The 19531-nt window shown below is 48.1% G+C and overlaps 1 protein-coding gene across 1 annotated transcript; it reads left to right on the plus strand.

The window, feature by feature from the left end:
• Positions 1 to 3820: 3820 nt before the first annotated feature.
• MGAT2 (alpha-1,6-mannosyl-glycoprotein 2-beta-N-acetylglucosaminyltransferase) lies at positions 3821 to 19314 on the plus strand. The gene is made up of 2 exons (XM_086937284.1): positions 3821 to 4043; positions 16519 to 19314. Exon 2 carries the CDS (start codon positions 17808 to 17810, stop codon positions 19176 to 19178), a length of 1371 nt encoding a protein of 456 aa, XP_086793410.1. The 5' UTR covers positions 3821 to 4043; positions 16519 to 17807; the 3' UTR covers positions 19179 to 19314.
• Positions 19315 to 19531: the final 217 nt, after the last annotated feature.

Consider the following 19531-nt stretch of genomic DNA (forward strand, 5'->3'; position numbering starts at 1 on the left):
GAACTGAAGGACGGAAAAAGTACCACGAAACGAGAAAAATACTCACGAAAGGGTCAGACAGAAATGTGTATGAAGACATCTTGTGTGCATGGGATGAATATGGAAAACAATTCTCGTGGGTAAAGGTTCAAAGGGAAGAAGTGATCAAGGATAAAATGGATAGCCAAGAGGAAGTTAATACTAGAAAAATAAACCCGGAGTGTACCATCTTCCTAAGTGGAGTAAAGACAGATATGGTCTCAGTTTCAGGAAAGCATTATAGTTTGGTAAACAAGAGGGAATGGAATAGTGAATTAGCTAAAAAATATGGGGATGAATTTAAAGAGGCCAACATATCCCTAAAAACATACACAGGGGAGAACTTCAACGAAACAGGTTACAAAGTAATGGATTTAATGCACAAGGGAAATAATACTTGGAGTACCATATATATAACGGAAAGAGGATCCACCATGCCAGGGTGGAAGGATCAAAAGAAATTGAAAATAAAAGGTAATGGAAGAAGAAAAGAGCACGTGGGTGAACTGGCGCAGATCCAAAGCGTGCAGGGAACTAATAGTGAAGCACAGAAGACTCATGCGCCGACATCAAAGGGTTTGTGTGTTATCGAAGAAGCTGCATGTAATAAAGAGTATGGAAAAGAAGTTGAGAAACATGAGAGAAATGGCAGTGAAGGAAAAGGTGGGAAAAAGGAGAATTCGAAAGAAAGGGAGAATGCATAATTACTACAGCAAATGAACGGCAAAGGATAGAATGTAAGAGTAACCAATTCAATCACAAAGGGACGTGGCTAAGAGCCACATCGTCTGAGTCCAAGAACAAAATGATGGAGGAATATGAAGACAAATATGAACAGGAAAGAGATATTGATCTCCACAGACCGGGGCGAGAGAAAACAGTTACAGGGAGAGTGGCCGATATGGTTGCAACCAAGGGTGAAACATGGATCGCTCGCACGGCAAGCAATAAAGGATGTAGAAAAGAAGTAGCAAAGGACAAACTAAAAAAAAAATAGAGACGTGCCAAAGCTGGGTGGACGAAAGAGAAATACGAAAGAAATGCGAGAGGAAAGGCGGAGGAAGTGAAGTTGCGAAAAACGGAGAATTCGAGAGAAAGGGAGAGTGCATAGAAAATGCAACAATTGAGCGAGGGAAAATAAAATGTAGGAGTAACCACTTTAATTGCAGTGAGGCGAGGCAAAGTACCACATTGGTTGAGTTCAGTACTGAAACAAGGGAAGAATTTGTGGACTATGGTGGACAGAAAAGAGTTATGGATTTAAGTTTGCTGGAGGAAAAGGATGAGAATAAAGCTAAATACTTTCTAAGGCATCACAGTGGTGAGATGGAGAGTAAGAGTGGGGAAAGGCAGAAAATACTAAAAGGTATCTCACTAAGAGGCATGTCAGGGAAGAAGGGTCCACTTGATAATTATCTTAGCAAGCAGGAATGCCGTGGCCCAGGAAATACAACTAAGTTCTTCCAGGGGTGTCAAGGAAGTGAGCAGGATGACAGACTGAGGTCAGCAGAGACTGATGACAATGATCCGGAGTTGTTTGAAACGGAGTTCGAAAAGGTCTGGACTCTGCCTACAGCAAAGGTAAGGAGGGTAGGAGAGGGACCAGACCAGTCAACGAGGATGACGTTGAGAGAGAGTCTTATCGTGTCAGGGGGAGCAGGCGGGGTGTGTCTGGGCCCCAGTTACTGCCAAGGAAGAAAACAGCGTTACCGCCTAGACACCCTCCCTGAGGGGTACATGAAGACTAGTAGAGGAGCACTCAATTCCAGGTTGGAATAAACTGTACAGCTTCTTCACTCTCAGAGGAGCCTAAGGGAAAAAATTAGGTTGCACTCTTCCCTGCCTTGAGACTTATCCCGCTGTTAATAGAGGCGCAGTGGCGGGGTGGCAGAAGTGGACTTCTAGGGATCGGCACTACCGGCTACACCTATTGTAGTATAAAAGGTGTTCATCCTTAGGGAGAAAGGTCAGGACCCTTTGCGGGTCCTAGTGGACCAAAGGAACCAAATGCTCTAGACTACTTCCTGTCAGTTCCACACTGAAGTTTACGTGTTGGTTTCACAGTTTGCTGTTAATTGGTTGCTGTGATGTAGCTCCTGTTTTCTTTTTTCTTCCTCCCTTTTCTTCCATGCCACTAGCCTCCTCCCCACTCTTCTTCCACTTCTCCTTCAACCCCCCCTCTCAACGCTTACCCTCGTTGTTTTTCCTTTTCCCCTGTCCGGAGCTTCTCATTTCCCTCTCTTCTGTTTTCCTTAGGGGGGAAGGTGTGTTGTGACCTCTCCCTATCTGCCCCTCACCCACCCCTCTCTCCTCTCCCCCCTTGGTACAGCCCACTCTGCTTCCCGGAGTGTGTGTTAGAATGTTCATGAGTTTAGACTGCCGCCAAGCTGGGAGCACCTGTTACTTATGACTGAATAAAGTCGTACTTCGAAACCCATATCTGTAGTGGCTCATTACTACACACTCCACATCCAGGCATCCTCACATTCCATTACATCACCATGCACAATAACATTCCACAGCACATGCACACTGGCTGAGCAGCAAGGACAGAGAAACAGGAAAGATGCATCATACCTTAAACTAGATGCAACACACGTCTTTTCCAAATAGTAAATCACAAACCCATTTTGCGATTCGGTAACAGGTTACTGAAGCGCAAAAAATAGTTGATACATGTGAAAAGCATTTTTTGCAAACACATTAATGCTTGATACATGAGGCCCTATGATCACTGCAACTTGCTTAAAAATTACTATATAAGTCTTCACTCATAGAGGAAGCCTCCATAGTAGTTTTGTAAGACTTTTATTTGTTAAGGTGGGCGTTTTTATTGCTGGACAGTAATAAAAAAAATGGAATATGCAATTATAGTGTGGGAGCACTTAATATATTTATCACTCAAAAAACCTAGAAAAAAAGACTGCGTCTCACAGTGCCCAGGCTGGTTTACTATGGCTCGACCGGACCGGGGTTTGTGTGGCATTGCTCAGTGTAAGTACTCAGGATTGATAAATATTGATTATTGTAAGCCGCCGATCGATTTAGCACACAGCAATACAGAACACCAGCGATCCAGCAGCCTCAGCTTCCCAAATAGCTGGGATTACAGGCGCACGCCACCACGCCCAGCGAAAGTATAGCATAAAATTACAATACTAGACCTTGTAAGCAACCGACGTCACTGTGGTTCTATTCCCACCTATTGGATATCATTTCAAACGTACAATTCCTCGTGCTTTCGTGATTACTGCGCTCAGTAATAGCCGTAATCAATGCCCACACGAACAGCTGTAGCTGGCGGCCATGTTTGAGTAGAAGTACGTTTAGAAATATCCCAATACTTCCTATTAACGGCGATTTGTGTATCTGCCACTGTGAGGCTCCAGCAAGAAATGCTATACAGCGTTTGGGGCGAATAACGCAGGTTACCGGAAACTACCTAGAGCACCAAGCTACAGAAGGAACTGTAGGTCTGAAACAGACAGTCTGAAAATGATGCGTAGCTCACCGAATTTAACACTGTGTGGCAATATTTAAACTACGAGATTGAAATTTAACAGGGTGATTATACTCACGTAAGTAATAGGTGTTTGGCACCTGTCCTTAGCCTACAACTTGGGCAAATATTCACCGTTCACGGACTTTATCTTTTTAATGCAAAGTAAACAACCTCACTGCAAAGCGCATTGACGTGTAGAAACTGCATTTATTCAGTCTTTTATAGGTGAGTTGTCCTTCCGCAAGTCAGCATGCTCAGTTGAATAGCAGAGTGTAAAGGCACGCAAGAAGCACGTCTGCCACACATAAGATGGTGCGCATCTTTGCCTGTACGTCAACCGGAAGTTCCAGGTCACGCTGGACGCCGACACGGGAGCGTCAGACACGTCATTGGCTGCTGTCACAGGCGAAGTGGCAGCAGTTCCAGGTGCAGGGGGCAGCTGCTCTCCGCAGGTGGACCCGGAACGTGGAACTGACAGCTTGATAAGGCCGTGTCCAGTGTCCGCCAGTAGCAGGCAGCCCTGGTAAGTGCCACTAATCGTGGGTTAGACTGCCGCATTTTAGTCCTTTATCACCACACTACAACATAACCGCACTACACGCGTCACTTTCACCACTGGTGGGCGTTGTAATGTTTTAGAGAGCAGCCCCTCATCTCAGTGCGCTTTTCGGCTCCCGTGACAGGTTCCTAGACAGAGCCAGGATTAGGGAGAGATAGACTAGTCTTGGTTACACCAGCCTCTGCGGCTGGGCAAGACCCATTCGTCTCTCTGCTGCCTTGACTGGGCTGTATACCTGCACTGAACTTCCACCCTAGATGCAGATATTGTAAACCCAGGGAGTCACGTGCGGTCTCCCATCACAGATGTTTGGGCCGGATCCTTGTCGAGTATATGTGGCACCTTAAGAACAACTGCACCTTCATCCACAGGACCCCCGAGAGGCTGGTAAACTGACTCGCTGAGCCGAGAAGTAGCTATTGGGTGGTGGTCAAATACTGAACTACCAAGCTTCCTGCCCACCAGCGTGCATGGAGAAATCTAAGTTGATGTGTGGGTTCTCACTGTGACACTGTTCATGCCCCACTCCCTTGCTTCTAGTGCTTGAAATGGAAAAATAGAAGTGCAGGTACTCTGAACCAGAGTACCTGCGTGTTTCTGAGAAGTGACGGTACTCTCCAATTAAATGTATTACGTCAGTCTTGAAAAGTGCCGGGCAGTACCGGCCCATTTAAAGCCCTGCTTGCTTCGTGATTTATTCTGGATCAGGCTTAATCTTTTAGTAACCTTAACTTTCCCCACGGCCCCGGGTGTAATGTACCTAAGCAACGGCGGGAACACGCAGCAGTATGTTTTTTTGTCATTTTATGGCACACGAGACCTTTCCAGTGCGAGAGGGCTTATAATATGTTACAATGTGTTCAGTAGTCAGAATCGTATTTTTACTGTTCGTATATTCTGTGGAACTATTATGATTGGTGTTGTCCGCCTCCAGTCGGAAGGAAGTCCTGCTGTGCACAAACCCAGATAGACGTAGCACTAAACAATGCAACCCTATTTGTCCCCAGTCTAGTTCATTGTTGAATGTTTTTTAGTATACTTCTGTAGCCATGGTTGTTCTTTAAGTAGTTAAAGTATTGGGGTGCAACCGCGAGGCACCTACTGACAACAGATTTTCTGATCGTGCCAGGGTAAGGGCGATGATTTACATGTCTGTTTAATCGTGCCACCCACAGATAACAAGTGCATTCTTTACATCGTATAGAAAGTTACGATCATGTACAGACAGGGGTCATATAGAGGCTGGAAGGACGTACTAAAAAGTACAGAGGAATAGGCTGGCACTGTAAAGATCTCTTGACGATGCAATGCAGTATTGTTTCAGATACCGAAATGGGTCAACTTTAATATTGTATATTTTTATGTATATAAGATCGTCGGGACAAGAAACTTAAAAGACAGATGATGAAAGAACTATACGCCCTGACGGACACGGTGTGTCACTTTAAACGTGTCTCTACATTTGGATCGAAATTGAATAAAGGTGTATTTGGGTGGGGGGGGGGGAAGGGGCAACACAAACGTCTGTGCATCACGTTGGGATATCCCAAATGAGATAATATTAAGTCTGTATCCCATTCTGATGGATTTGGAGTATAAATAAACCAGTGGGGCTGGTTTGGAGGGGAAGATGTCGGGCTACAGATCGCCCCCCCCCCCCCCGGAAATTCTCTTGGTTCAATAAGTTTGTATTCACAGCAAGGGTTTTCGGTAATCTAAACGACTGAGCAAGTAATATTGGCTTGATATACAGAAGAATGCTGACCAAGTATGAACCCAGAAGCTTTGAGTGCCTTAACGCTAAAGCCCACGCACTGAACTTCATCCTGCGAAGCCGCACGCAAGTGTCCAGAACTTGAAATACAAGTAATTATATGTACACCAAAGTAAAATGTAGAAATACTACGGGACATGGGAGTGTAATGTGTGGATTGCATGCCAGTGAATGTGTAGCCGTGCTAGTCTGTAAAAAACGTAACTTCTTCATGCACATTACTTCTTGGTGGCCAGAGTTAAACTACTGCATTTCGATCCTCATCTACTTAGTTTGGTTCTGATTAAGAAGGTATAACATAACTTCCCATTTTATTTACGACAACACATCTTTTTCTTTGTGATACGTTTCAAAGTAAATTTGAATGTTTATTTAACCAGTGTATAATCTATAAAAATATAATCTCAAACAAACGCATCTCGCTTTTAGTTTGTTAATAGTATGTATACAGCATACATACATACATACATGAGTTCTTTACACCGAGATAACATTTGAGTGGACAAATGCTATAGGTTTAACGGATTAGTCAATCCGAGTCAAACTTTTTTGAGCATCAGACACCAAACAAGGTCGTTTTTACAGGCAATTTAAGAGCACACTGATTTCTCTATACGCGTGTTCTTCATATAGGCGTCCTGCCCAAGCTGTAATTTTGTACAGGGATTGTAGAATGTCCATGAAGGGTTCATAAAGTGTGAAAAAGTGCAAATATTTTATTTCCTACAAGAAAACAAAATCTATACTTATCCTGATCTGACTTTTATTTTCTATTCCAAGATTACCCATACAAATGCCATTTAAACATTTTATTTTAGTGTCGGATTTCTTTTTCAGATAGTATGTTCATAGTCTGCATTCAAGAATAGTTTCATTTTTTTTGTCATGAAACGGTTGAACACTTATTCATGCTCCCAGTCTGGATGTGTGATGGGCAGATTTTCCTTTTCAGCTATAATCACTTTGCATAACTGCACTGGTAATCTTGAATGAGAAGAGGGAAACGATGTGTTCCAGAATACAAAGTGTTAACACAGAAATTATGACTCACTTGTGTCACACATAGTATGAGTCAATGAGAAAGTACAATTTAGAAATTAAATTAATTACACAAAACTCAGTCCTACTTTTTTGTTTCATCATAATTGTATTAACAAAAAAGAGGCATACATATATACTTTAGGTTTAAAGTATTTTATTAAGGCACAAAAACACGGGGAGGGGAGCAGGAGGTCAAGCAATCATACAGTACAAGAAACGGAACGTTGCAGCGAGTCAGAAGAAAAGTAGGGAGGCAGGAAGCCCCAGAGGGTAACAAGGCAAAGACATAAGGCAATAAGGCATTGTGAACGACCCCCTGTAGACCCCCACTCCCTAGGCAAGGCCGAGCCAGAATAGCACCCCGCGACACAGTAAAAGAGAAGCATACCGTTCCACCAACCCCCCGACCCCAGAAAAGAAGAAGAAAGAAAAGCAAAGGAGGAAAAGAAAGAAAACAATACCCCAACATCCCCGTCCGAAAGTCAGCATTAGAAGCATATAACCCCTCTTCCCGCCCCCAACCCCCGGCCCCCAATCCGCACTTTCACTCTGCCGCAGCCGCCGGCGGCGTCAGCCTAAGGAGGCGCAAATACCGTGGACACGTGAGCTCGTGAAATTCCGTGGACAGCAGTGCCAAGAAGGGGTGCCAGAGCTCCTCAAACTGGTCAACATTCCCAGCCACCGTTAGCGACATCTTCTCCATGCCCAGTACCTGCCAGAGCCTATGCAGCCAACCAATGATAGAGGGGGCAGTGGGGGTGCGCCAGAGTACAAGTATGTTCTGAACAGCGGAGCCTAGCGCAATCGCAATCGCAATCTGCCTGCCCCTGCGGGTACATCAAGTCATTGGGGAGGCCTAGCAAGACATACGCGGGGAAGCGCGGAAGCTCGATCTCAAAATGCCTATCCACCTCATCCAAGACTTCCTTCCAATAGGCCGACAGCACCGGGCACTCCCAGAGAATGTGCGTGAGGGTGCCCTCCTGTCCGCAGCCGTGCCAGCAACCTTTATCGCCGATTTTGCGCATCTCATAGAGCCGCTCCGGGGTGTAGTACCAATAGGTGGACACTTTAGTGAAGGTTTCCGTCAGCCCAGTGTGGTACGCAGAGTGCCTCGCCCGATACGCAATCCTGTCCCACTCCTTGTGGCTCAGGGTCCTGCCCAGTTCCCTGTGCCAGCGCTCCCTCCCTGGGTTATGGTAATGAAACGGCGGGGGTTGGAGAAACTTATACAAATCAGTGATAAGCTTGGCGTCCGAGGTCCGGGTTACCAACCATCGCTCATAGGGCGTAATCGAACGGGCAGCGACGTCACGCACTGGGGGTTGGAGAGCCCAGTGACGGACTTGCATGTAACGCAGTCTGTCCCCTTCCGTCAGGCCAAACTCCTGTCGGAGCTGCTGGAAGGGGAGCACGCCCTCCGGCCCGTAGATCTGGAAAAGCGCCCTGCAACCCGCGCTCACCCAGTGGGAGAAGGCTCCCGGCTCCAGACCCGGAGTGAAGTCTGGATTGCCAGCAATGGGAGTGAACGGCGATGGAAAAGTGGTGAGCTCACGAAGCTCACACACCGCGTCCCACACTCTTAGCGGGACCCGGGTGATAAAAGAGGCGTAGAGATTAGGCGGGCGGTGAGTACGCCGCAGGAACGGGACCTCCTGGAGGGTACGGCCTGCAACTGCCTGGTCTTGAAAGAGCCAGTGTTTGTCCGATTCCCACCTGCTCCACTCCACTAAATACCGGAGCTGCGCCGCCTGAAAGTACTTCCGGAGGTCCGGGACTCCGAGACCCCCCGCCTCCGGGGCAAGCATGGAGAGGACCCGCTTCATCCGAGGCTTACGGCCCTGCCACACAAAGCGGGAGATGTCTGCCTGCGTCTTCCGTATCCAACCCACGGGGGGCTGGAGAGGCAGAGCGCGAAAAAGATACAGGATCTGAGGCAGTATCGTCATCTTCACCGCCGCGATACGGCCCAGCCACGAGAGTAGGCCCTTGTTCCATCGGCCGAGTTCCTCTTTGATCTTTTTGCCCAGAGAGGAATAGTTAGCTGCGACCATGGCAGGCAGGGAGGGAGCAAGCAAAATTCCCAGGTAAGGCATCGTGGAGGAGGACCACTGCAGAGGAAAGAGACTCTGAAGGTCCCGCCTGGTGTCGGCAGAGAGCGACACATCCAGTGCAGCCGACTTAGTCATATTCATTTTAAAGCCCGCCACGCGGGCAAAAGCGTTCAGTTCCTGGACGCAGGCAGGGAGCGACCGCCTGGGGTCATCCAGGGTCAGCAAGACATCGTCCGCGTATAAGCTGACAGTATGCGTGTATTGCCCCATCTTCACCCCAATAGCGTCCGGGTTATCGCGAATCCTCTGTGCAAACGGCTCCATATAAAGGGCAAAGAGGAGCGGCGAGAGGGGGCAACCCTGTCTCGTGCCGCGCTCAATGGCAAAGCTGCTGGATCTGTGTCCATTGACACGCACTGACGCTGACGGTCTCCTATAGCAGTTAAAGACCATAGTGCAGAACTTCTCGCCGATCCCCAGTTTCCCAAGAACCAGCTCGAGATATGGCCAATGAACCCTGTCAAAGGCCTTCTCCGCGTCGACCGATAGCAGCATCCGCTCCCCCGGGACGTGTGAGGCCTTTTCCAGCACGTGCGTCACCCTCTTCGTGTTGTCGACCGTCTGCCTACCGGGTTCAAAACCGGCCTGGTCCGCCTCCACCAAACCTGGTAGGTGTAGACCCAGTCTGGCCGCCAAGATTCCGGTGTAAAGCTTGAGGTCCACATTTAGGAGCGAGATGGGCCGGTACGAGCCGCACAGGGTCCGGTCCTTCCCCGGCTTGGGGATAACCGACACAGTCGCTGAGAGAAGGTCCGGTGGGATGGCTCCCGGTTCGGAGAAGGAATTGAACAAGCGAGCCAGGAGAGGCGCGACAGTGGGACAGAAGATCTTGTAAAACAAGGCCGTATAGCCATCCGGGCCCGGGGCTTTACCATGCTTTAGCCGTGCAATCGCGGAGATGACCTCCTCCACGTGAATGTCCCTCTCTAGGTGGTCCGCCTGGGAGGGGTCCAGGGCCGGGAGGGTCACGGATTCCAAATAGGCCTCAGCCTCTCCCGGTGGGGAAGGCTCTGCAGCGTACAGTGCCTCGTAAAAGGAACGAAAGGAATCTGCCACCTCCGCGTCACCGGAAACCGGGATCCCATCCACTCCCACCTGCTCCTTCACCACATTGCGTTGCTGCGCAGCCCTGAGCCTATGGGCCAGGAGCTTACCGCACCTGTCTCCGCCGGTGTAAAAGGCATGCTTCAGGCGCAGCGCTGCATACTCCGCCCGATCTTGATCCAACGCAGAGAGGAGTTTCCGTGCCGCCTTCAGCTGCTTCCAAACACGAGGAGCCCCTGTTCGGCGGTGAACCTGCTCAAGCTCCCTAACCTGCGCCGTCAGTTCCTCCCTCTTGCGTTGGCGTTCCCTGTTTTCCGCCGAGGAAATGGAGATAAACTCCCCCCTGACGACCGCTTTCAAAGCCGCCCACTGCGTTGCCAGGGACGTGTCAGAGTTGTTATTGTGGGTCAGGTAGTCCTGGATGACCTCCTCCACTCGCTTCACAACCGATTTCTTATGGAGAAGCGTGTCCCTAAGCCGCCACATCCCTCTAGAGGGGGGGGCCGCCGGCCAAGCAAAGAATCCGGAAACCGGTGCGTGGTCGGACAGGGACAAGACCCCGATGTCTGCCGCCGTGGCGGCCGAACAAAGCGGTCCGCTCACCAAGAGGTAATCCAACCGTGAATAAGTGCGGTGCGCGTGGGAGAAATAGGAGTAGTCCCTATCGGTGGGGTGCATGGTGCGCCAGAGGTCATGCAGGTCCATTTCCGCAATCTGGTCCTGTACCGCCCTAGAAAGCTCCCCTGTCTGTGGAAAGCGCTGGGCAGACCTATCCAGGGTGGAGTCGAAGACCATATTCAGGTCTCCCCCCAAGATGATATGGCGATCGGGCGAGGCAGTAACGTCCACCAACACTGATTCCAGGAAGCGATCCTGGTGGTCATTTGGGCTGTATACCGAACCAACCGTAAAGGCAACACCTCCCAAACGCATGCGATACACTAGAAGCCTCCCCTTCTGCTCAGCATGTTTATGCAACACCTCCCCCCTGAAGGAGCTGGCTAGAAGAATGGCCACCCCAGCAGTCTTAGTCGCAGCAGAGGAAAAGAGTTGCGTGGGGAACTTGGCAGAGCGCAACCTATGGCAATCTTTGGAAAGTAAATGGGTTTCCTGCAGGAGGCAGATATCCGCCTGCGACCCCTCCAACAGGGAAAGGATCGCTCTACGCTTCACGGGGTTATTCAGACCCTTAACATTAAGGGTCACTACTTTCAGGGGCGGCATCGCCTCCAGGGAAACAACGCGCTATGCAGCGAGCGAGGGATCAGCGGAGGGGGCGCGCGGGGCAGGGGCGCAGGGAAGGCCAGAGGCAGCATCGCACATGTTCGGACAGCATCGGACGGGACCCCCCCCACACCAAACCAACAGTTAAACCCCCCCAGAACCAACCCATGGCAACCAACCCAAACAAAAAACAGGAAACAACACCCCATAGTCTCAGTCTAGCCCAAGTGGGCGAGTCTGCAGAAAACAGTCAAGTGGACGTCCAGCCACACACCTCCCCCCTCGCCCCCCCAGCCCCCAGCCCCAGCCCAGCATCGTTAAAGCTAAGAGTCTCTCCCCCCGGAGAAAAGTTAGGCCGTTAGGGCCACACCAGTAGATTCAGGCAAGTTCCTGGCCGCAGTCCTCAGGGCCTCCGCCATGTCTGCTCTGATGGTGGGCGAGTCTGGACGGCTCGCCGTCGCTGACGATTGGCGCCTCCTCGATCTCCGTCGGCCCCGCCGCTCGGGGCGCCGCCACGCGGGTGTAGCCCCTTCCTCCTCCGTAGCAGTAAGGCCCAGTACTCCACAGACATCTTGTAAAGAGCGCAGCTGATTCAGCACCCCATTCCATCGAAAGATAAGACGGAAGGGGTGACCCCAGGAATAGGCTGTCTCATGCTCTCGCAGAAAGTCCGTAGCGATGCGGAAAGACCTGCGCTTCTGCAGTGTGATGGCGGACAGGTCCTGATAGAGCGCCACAGGTCTTTCTCGGAAGGTCAGCGGTTGTTTCCTGCGGGCCTCCGTCATGATGCGCTCTTTTAGGGGGAAATCCGGCAGGAATGCCAGGATATCAGGCGGGGGTGCCGATGACTGGCGCTGGCGGCCCACCCTGTGGGCTCTGTCAATGCGGATCGGGAAATCCGCTTCTTCCTCCAAGATGTCGCGGAACAGGTCCTGCAGATAGGCCACTAGGTCCGCGCCTTCATCCGCGGATGGAACACCTCGCACCCGGATGTTATTCCGCCTGGACCTGTTCTCGAGGTCCTCCGAGTGGGCCTGGAGCTCGACGCATTGCTCCCGGAGGCGGAGGACGTCCTGCTGGAGATGAGTTATCTCTTCATCGCGACGTTGGGCCGCCGTCTCCACAGTATCGATCCGCTCGCCCAGGCCTTCGACTTCCCTGCGCACCTCCCGGACCTCTCCAGCCACTTCGGTCTTAAGAGTTTGAAATTCCTCCTTGAGGGAGCTGAATAAGTCCTCCATGAAGGACCTCGTGACTGGTGGCTCGCCCACGGTTGCGTCCGTTGATGCTCGGGAGGCCCCCGGGGACGGCGGCGCCCTGTCGCGTAGTTGCTGGGACCTGCCGAGCATTTCCGGCAAAGTGCGATCTCCTCGCGCCGCGCCACGTCTCCCAGTCATCTTGGCCCCCGGTGAAGCCCAGGGTCAGTTGCTGTAGGCGAGTGCCACCGCTCGCGGGCACCAGATGTGAGGCCCTCGTCGGGGACAAGGGTAGTGCGTCACAGGCGACAAAATGGCGGCCCGGGTCTGGGCAAGACGACCCCCGGGCCAGCAGGGCAGGCAGCAACGTCCAAAGTGTAGGCCTCCAGCCTCGTACTCCCAGGGAGGACAGCAGATGAGTCGGTACCAGGACGAGCCGAGGCTCCCGTGTGAGAAGGGCGCGGGCAAGGGTCACTGGGCTCAGCTACACAAAGACAAGATGGCGGGAGGGTGGATCCCAAGAAGGCAGCCCGGGTCAGCAAGCCCGTGGGCGACCCTCAAACAGCAACGGGTCCGGAAAGTGCGAAACCGATGTCTCCCTTCACCACCAGTTGATTTGCCCGGCACGGGCACTGCTCGAACTCCGCCATCCAGTGCCTCCAGGCGCGGAGTTCGCAAGTCGGCACCCCTCGAAACCCAGGGTAAGGGGAAGATCGCCGGCGCAGGGCTGGGGTTCGTCGCCCAGCAATGGTGCTTGCCACCAGGCCACCGGCCAGGAAGCCTCCACACTCCGCGGAGTCCGTCTAGTCCGCTCCCTCGGAATCTCCGGCTTTCAGCTTTTCAGCACTCGGCCCGGCCTAGGCGCGCGGACAGCGCCGCAATACGCTCCGCCTCCAGGCTCTTCTCCTCGGGGCGACCCTGGCTCCACTCCTCGGAGCGATCTCCGAATCAACTTTCCGGGGACTTCCCCCGGGGCCACAGAAGTCAAAGTGGTATCAAAATGTGCCCCACGAACTCCGGCACAATTCTCTCACCCGCAGTGCAGCCGCGGGGGGAGAGAAGCGCAGGGATCGGGGCTCGGGCTGAGCTGGGCCGGAGGAGCTACGGGAGGAAGCGTCCGCTCACCCCGCCATCTTGGCCACGCCCCCCATATATACTTTACAAGGAATAAAAAACAGCATCAACCATGCTTTTTAAATTACGTACTTTGCGAAAAGAGTATTATGCACGAACATTTACTCTATAATACTAACAACGAAAAAAGCATGACATAATAACATGCCCAATTAGGCTGGTTCAAGTCGACAGTATTTTGACCTTCATGACATGAGGTCATGAAGCTCAGTTCCGGTTCCTAAAATGACTGTATGCATTTCTAGCACGGTGCTGATTGCATGTTCGGTTGGACTTATTGGATTAAGATGCATCCCATGACATCAGACACTTCGAGTCCGTGATATATGAATTCTCATCGCCTGGTTCTTTAATGTTACTTTGCCGTAATCGGTTCGAAACTTTATTGATCACTGTTGTATCTATAAAACAGTTGCTGGTGTCCTGAGGAGAACCCACTGATCAATAGGGTTCGAAACGCATAGACCTTTTTTGTTGTTAACAAACAAATGTATTGTTTTAGACAGTTAAGGCTGGTTGTGTAGCAACATAAGTGGATGTGGATTTTTCTAGTTTAATCTTTTGGGTCTAACACAACCAAGTCTGGTGTACATCTATTGCATTGTTTGTGGTATCGGGTCCCTTTTTTCATCTAATACAGAAGGATCCTTTAATAACAGAACTCAAGGGACTGTGTTGTGTATGAGTGTGATTTTGTAGTATGAGTGAAGCATTTTTGGTTGAGTGTATGGGAAGTGTTTGACTGGTTCGAACATATTTGGTGTGAGTGGTGCATATACATTTATTTTTGAACACTGTTTTCTTGTATTTTTGTATTAACCTGTGGCGATGTTTCAAAAAAAGTGTATAAAAAAGTACTCTACTTTGAAAAAATTAAATGTGTATTAATGAAACTTGGCTTTGACTAGTGACTTGTGTGCCATTGAAAGTTGGTTTAGTGTTTATCAGTATTGGCATTTGTAGTTGTTGGTTTTGTTTATGGGCTCAGCCTTACTGATTAGAGCCATTCCCATTGTAGTTATAGTGTATGAGGTTTTTCTCGGCATTTGGGCTCAACACGGATCCCTAGATGCACTGTAGCAGCACAAGCTGATGTCACAGCGATTCTTCCTGGAGGTCCATCATCCACCATGTAGAGCGCGTTTTTAAGACATGGACACCCATCTCGTCATTTCTTGGAAAACACTGTCCAATTAGGACCAGTCCGCATAAAGAGTTCCTTAATAAAACTCTGCCTTGTCACGAACTAGGAGCATTTCTGGAGCTCTATGGACATATTATATATTGGATCCTACCTTATTTTAACAAGGGAAATCTCGTATGAATTGATTGCCTCTCTACTTTTTGTGACCAGCACTACTTGAGAAATAATTTTGGAAGTGGCATTGCTGAAGAAGGCAGATTTCTGCCAAAACGCGCGTAGAAAAACTAACAATTGCCACATCTCTCATTTGTGCATCTCTTGCTTGGATACATAAATAGTGCAATTGTGTTATTATAACTGGACCACTGTATTTGTTGGTTGTTTGCAATTATGGCATATCTGATGTACAGATCACTTAAAAGCAGCCAATCATGTATGTGAATTCTATGTATGGGTAAATGGATGAATGTAGTGTGTATGTAGATTGAAATGGTGATTTCTCTGTCATAAAAATTACAAATATTGCATAATTACTGAAAAGAGTATTCAATAAAATATATATTTGTATTTTTCTAAGATTGACTGATGGTCTCTTCTCTCGAATATAATCTCATTATCTAGTTTTAAACATGTGTTGAAGTTGCCCTAAGAACTTTACAGTATGACAATAAGGTTATCATCAGGACTAGGGAGCACAAAGGAGATTGGTGTCTGAAGAGAATCCAAAACACGTTGGAAAAACTGCAGAAGTTTATTTGTCAAGAGATAGGCCAGTGCCGCTGGTCACCAGGGAGGATATATAGTAAAGTTTAGGGATTTAAAGGAATGCCAACCAATCAGGAAACCGAGTATTCTTTATGCGACTATTCACTCGCAGTGTGTCCTGAGTGAATCAGGAGCACCTGAAGGACCCCTTTTGTCGACCTTTATCAGCCTAAATGGGACTGTTAATTGTCATGAGCATATGAGTACATATTCCTTCAAGAATTGCTGTACAGCCAGCTACAAAATACAGTTGGTGGTTGCAGTGGTCCTTATGAGAAATGAAATGATGTTATGCAGTCAACCTAAGGATACTAAGAAATGTGACCCCCCTCCCCCCACCCTACAGCTAATAACATTCCATTATAAAGAGAGGGCAATATTTAAGTTCTGCCAGGACCTACTCTGCCTTTCTTCCATTCTATGTCAATAGGAGTACAATTCATAATGGTTTGCCAAATGACTTTGTCATTGGGGGGGTTCTAATGAGGTTAACTTAAATTTGGCTAAATTGCAAGTGTAGTATTTACGATAATGATACATTGATGTTTTCCGGACCTACATCTTATATATCGAGCTAAAGAGAATCATTTGTAAAGTGTAAAATCCCTTTTGTCTGAAGATCATCACGTTTTGTTTAATACAGACCCCTTTGTGGGTAGGGGGATGGGGATCAAGCCCACGATGAGAGGACTGATGAGTGGCCCCTTGTCTTGTGTGACTGACACTTAGGCTTTTTATCCTGGACTCCTTTGTGTCCCGGCCTATTTTAAAGCGGTTTCTAGACATTTGCCATGTACCGAACACATCATTTGTGATATTTTAATCTTTGTATGAAAATAGCTGATTTGATCTACTCATCGTAAAGTATCGCACGCAAGGCATGAAAATTACTCCCAAGCATACTCATTGCATAGATATGTGTCGCATTATCAAATGTAAACTTGGCAACTATGAGCGTTTGCGTACTGTTTTCAATTTACTCATGACCTCTTCTCTCTCCTAGGAGCTACTCTTTTCCGGGGAAAAAACAGAACAGTTTGTGCAGAAATCGGCCGTTCTATGGCTAGTTGATGGGATACAGGAACAACTTGAAGAGTCTATACTGTCACTGGAAAACTATATTACCAGTCCTCCCATTGCGGGGCATGCAAGCTCTTCTCAACAGCGTGGGACTGCATTGCTCCAACCATCTGTCCAAGTTACATGCAAGATCTGCCTACTCCAATTTGTTAAAGACCTGCTTGCTCTTATCGCTGGTAGAAAAGCTTCCCTCCCTGACCAGCTGAGGGGGGCCTGCCGGGTCTGCTGCCTTGTATGGGATATCACATGCCCTGATCTGCACGTTTCTTGTCTTCTCTCTTCTACCTCGCTGTTCTATACTTGTGGTTTGTTAATCTTCTCCTTGCTTATACAATGACCTCCTGTCTTCAGCGTACATGTTTGATAAACCCAACTGCTTGCAGTTGTATAACCTAACCTCTAACCTCAGTATTTCTCCTACTTGGCTCTCACATACTGAATTGATATTCCCTCCTCCTACCCCTTGAGCCGTTCTCAATTTGTCTTTGTCTTAAGTCTTTCTTTGCCGTGCCTGCCCCAAATCTAAATGTCAAAGGTTTCCAACCTACCTAATTGCCCTTGTTTTTGAGGTGACTCCTCTTGCCTTTATGCAGAACATAAGGAATCCAATCCCTGAATCATTGAAGGTCCTAGAATCTGCTCCTGTCTAAACCGTTCCCCATTTAAATTCAGTCCTATCATGGTCTTTCTATTGAGCGCACTTTAACACCCTCCCTCTCTTGGGGGTACCGGCTGCCAATAGTGACTTTGGTCATAAACTTCCCTCTAATTTTTATTTGTGGTAGGATTAAACTCTCCTTTCTTACTCTTTGAGGCAAGTAAGTAGTTGGTGGTCAAAACATCTGCTTGATCTTGCTTATCCCGGTCTGGTCTTTTTGAGCGGTTCTACTATGCTCACCTTGCCTACTTCGAAAGGCAAATGTCTGCCTGACATGAGATATGTCTACCTTTCACTGACTTGTCACTGAAAATAGTTGTTTTGCAGACCGAACCATACTAGCTGATCGAAGGATTAAACATGTTTACTTTCCTCCCATAAATTCCCTATGATTTTGTACCCAAAGATTGTACGCACATTCATGCAGGCATGAGCTAGCTTTGGTGGTCCTCGTTGCCTTTATCACCTTCATGCTTTGACCCCAGCAGACCAGATTCCTTTTTATTTTTTTGCTGCTCCCCAGTGTGGTTTTTACTTGTCCTGTAACCTATACCATGAGGTTTCGCATCTACAAGAGGAAAGTGTTCATCCTGACCCTGGTGGTGATCGCCTGTGGCTTTGCGTTCTGGAGCAGCGGAAGGCAAAGGAAAAATGAGGCTTTCATTCAGAACCCAGGGACTGGGAAAGCAGGGAAAGAGCAACAACAACCAGGGATCAGAAAGATCTCCAATGAATCTCAGCCAGCCCACAAGCAGGAGGATGATGGTGGTAAGGAGCAGCAACATGCAGTCAGGAAAATTTCTGAATCTCAGCCAGCTCACAAGCAGGAAGTGGACAATGAAACATCAGTTTACATTAACATTGCATTCCAGCTGAACTTTGACCAGATGATTAAAAACATAGACCATATTCCGAACCGTCCTCAGGGGGATGTAGTGGTGGTCGTCCAGGTACATAACCGGCCAGACTACCTTAAATTGCTTATTGAATCACTCAGACAGTCCAAAGGTATTGAAAATGTGTTACTTATTTTCAGTCATGACTTTTGGTCTGCTGAAATCAACCAGATCATCGCTGCCGTGGATTTCTGCCAGGTCATTCAAATATTTTTTCCTTTTAGTATCCAACTGTACCCCAATGAGTTCCCAGGAAATGATCCCAAAGACTGTCCTAGGGATATTGATAAGAGAGAAGCTGAGAAGCTGAAGTGTAACAATGCAGCCTTCCCAGACTCATTCGGGCATTACAGGGAAGCAAAATTTTCCCAAACAAAGCATCACTGGTGGTGGAAGCTACATTTTGTGTGGGAGAGGATAAAGGTGCTAAAAGATTATGAAGGGCTCGTGTTGCTTATTGAAGAGGATCACTATATGTCTCCTGACTTTTATCATGTCCTTAAAAAAATGTGGAACAAGAAAATTGAAGAGTGTCCTGACTGTGATCTGCTATCCCTGGGTGCCTACACTCGTGTCCAGGATTTCTCTGATAAAGCTGAGAAGTTGGAAGTGAGGACCTGGAGATCTACTGACCATAATATGGGCCTTGTGCTTAACAGAGATGTTTATCAAAAGCTTATCCGCTGCACTGCTGCTTTCTGCACATATGATGACTACAACTGGGATTGGACACTTCAGTATTTGACTGTCACTTGTCTTCCAAAGTTTTGGAAAGTCCTGGTCCCTGAGGTTCCTAGAGTTTATCATGCAGGTGACTGTGGAATGCATCACAAGAAGGCCTGCAAGCCATCTACAGAAAGTGCCAAAATAGAGTCACTGTTAAATAGCAACCATCAGTACTTGTTTCCTGAAAGCCTGAGCATCAGTAAGCGGTTTTCAGTGGCTGCATACTCCCCCCATGTGAAAAATGGAGGCTGGGGAGACATCAGGGACCATGAACTTTGTAAGAGTTATCACCGACTTCAGTGATTATCACAGTCTTATAAAAGCCTCTTCAAGTATGAATTGTATGCCTATTTTTTTTTCTCCCGAGATATGAATACAAGTGTGTAAATGAGTAACAATTGGTGTCATTCAAAATGAATAAACGTTTTTGTTAAAGTTCTCTAACAGTCATTTTTCCCCAACCATGGTAGTTCTAAAGTTTAGGCAACAGTTGCTCTGTTTTTTCAGTTAATTACCTGTTTTTTGTTTTAGTACTCAAGAAGCAGGAGGCAGCCAAATGTATCTTTTGTATAAAAAAATATACATAGTTTTAGTGTACATAATGCCATATTTATCTCTAATTCTTTATATGATAGTACATTTCTTAAAATGTATTT

This window comes from Lissotriton vulgaris, chromosome 9, assembly GCF_964263255.1.
Source record: "Lissotriton vulgaris chromosome 9, aLisVul1.2, whole genome shotgun sequence".
Taxonomy (NCBI): domain Eukaryota; kingdom Metazoa; phylum Chordata; class Amphibia; order Caudata; family Salamandridae; genus Lissotriton; species Lissotriton vulgaris.

Excerpts from the sequence above, each read along its gene's own strand:
- MGAT2 (XM_086937284.1), top strand. The coding sequence starts at position 17,808 with ATGAGGTTTCGCATCTACAAGAGGAAAGTGTTCATCCTGACCCTGGTG.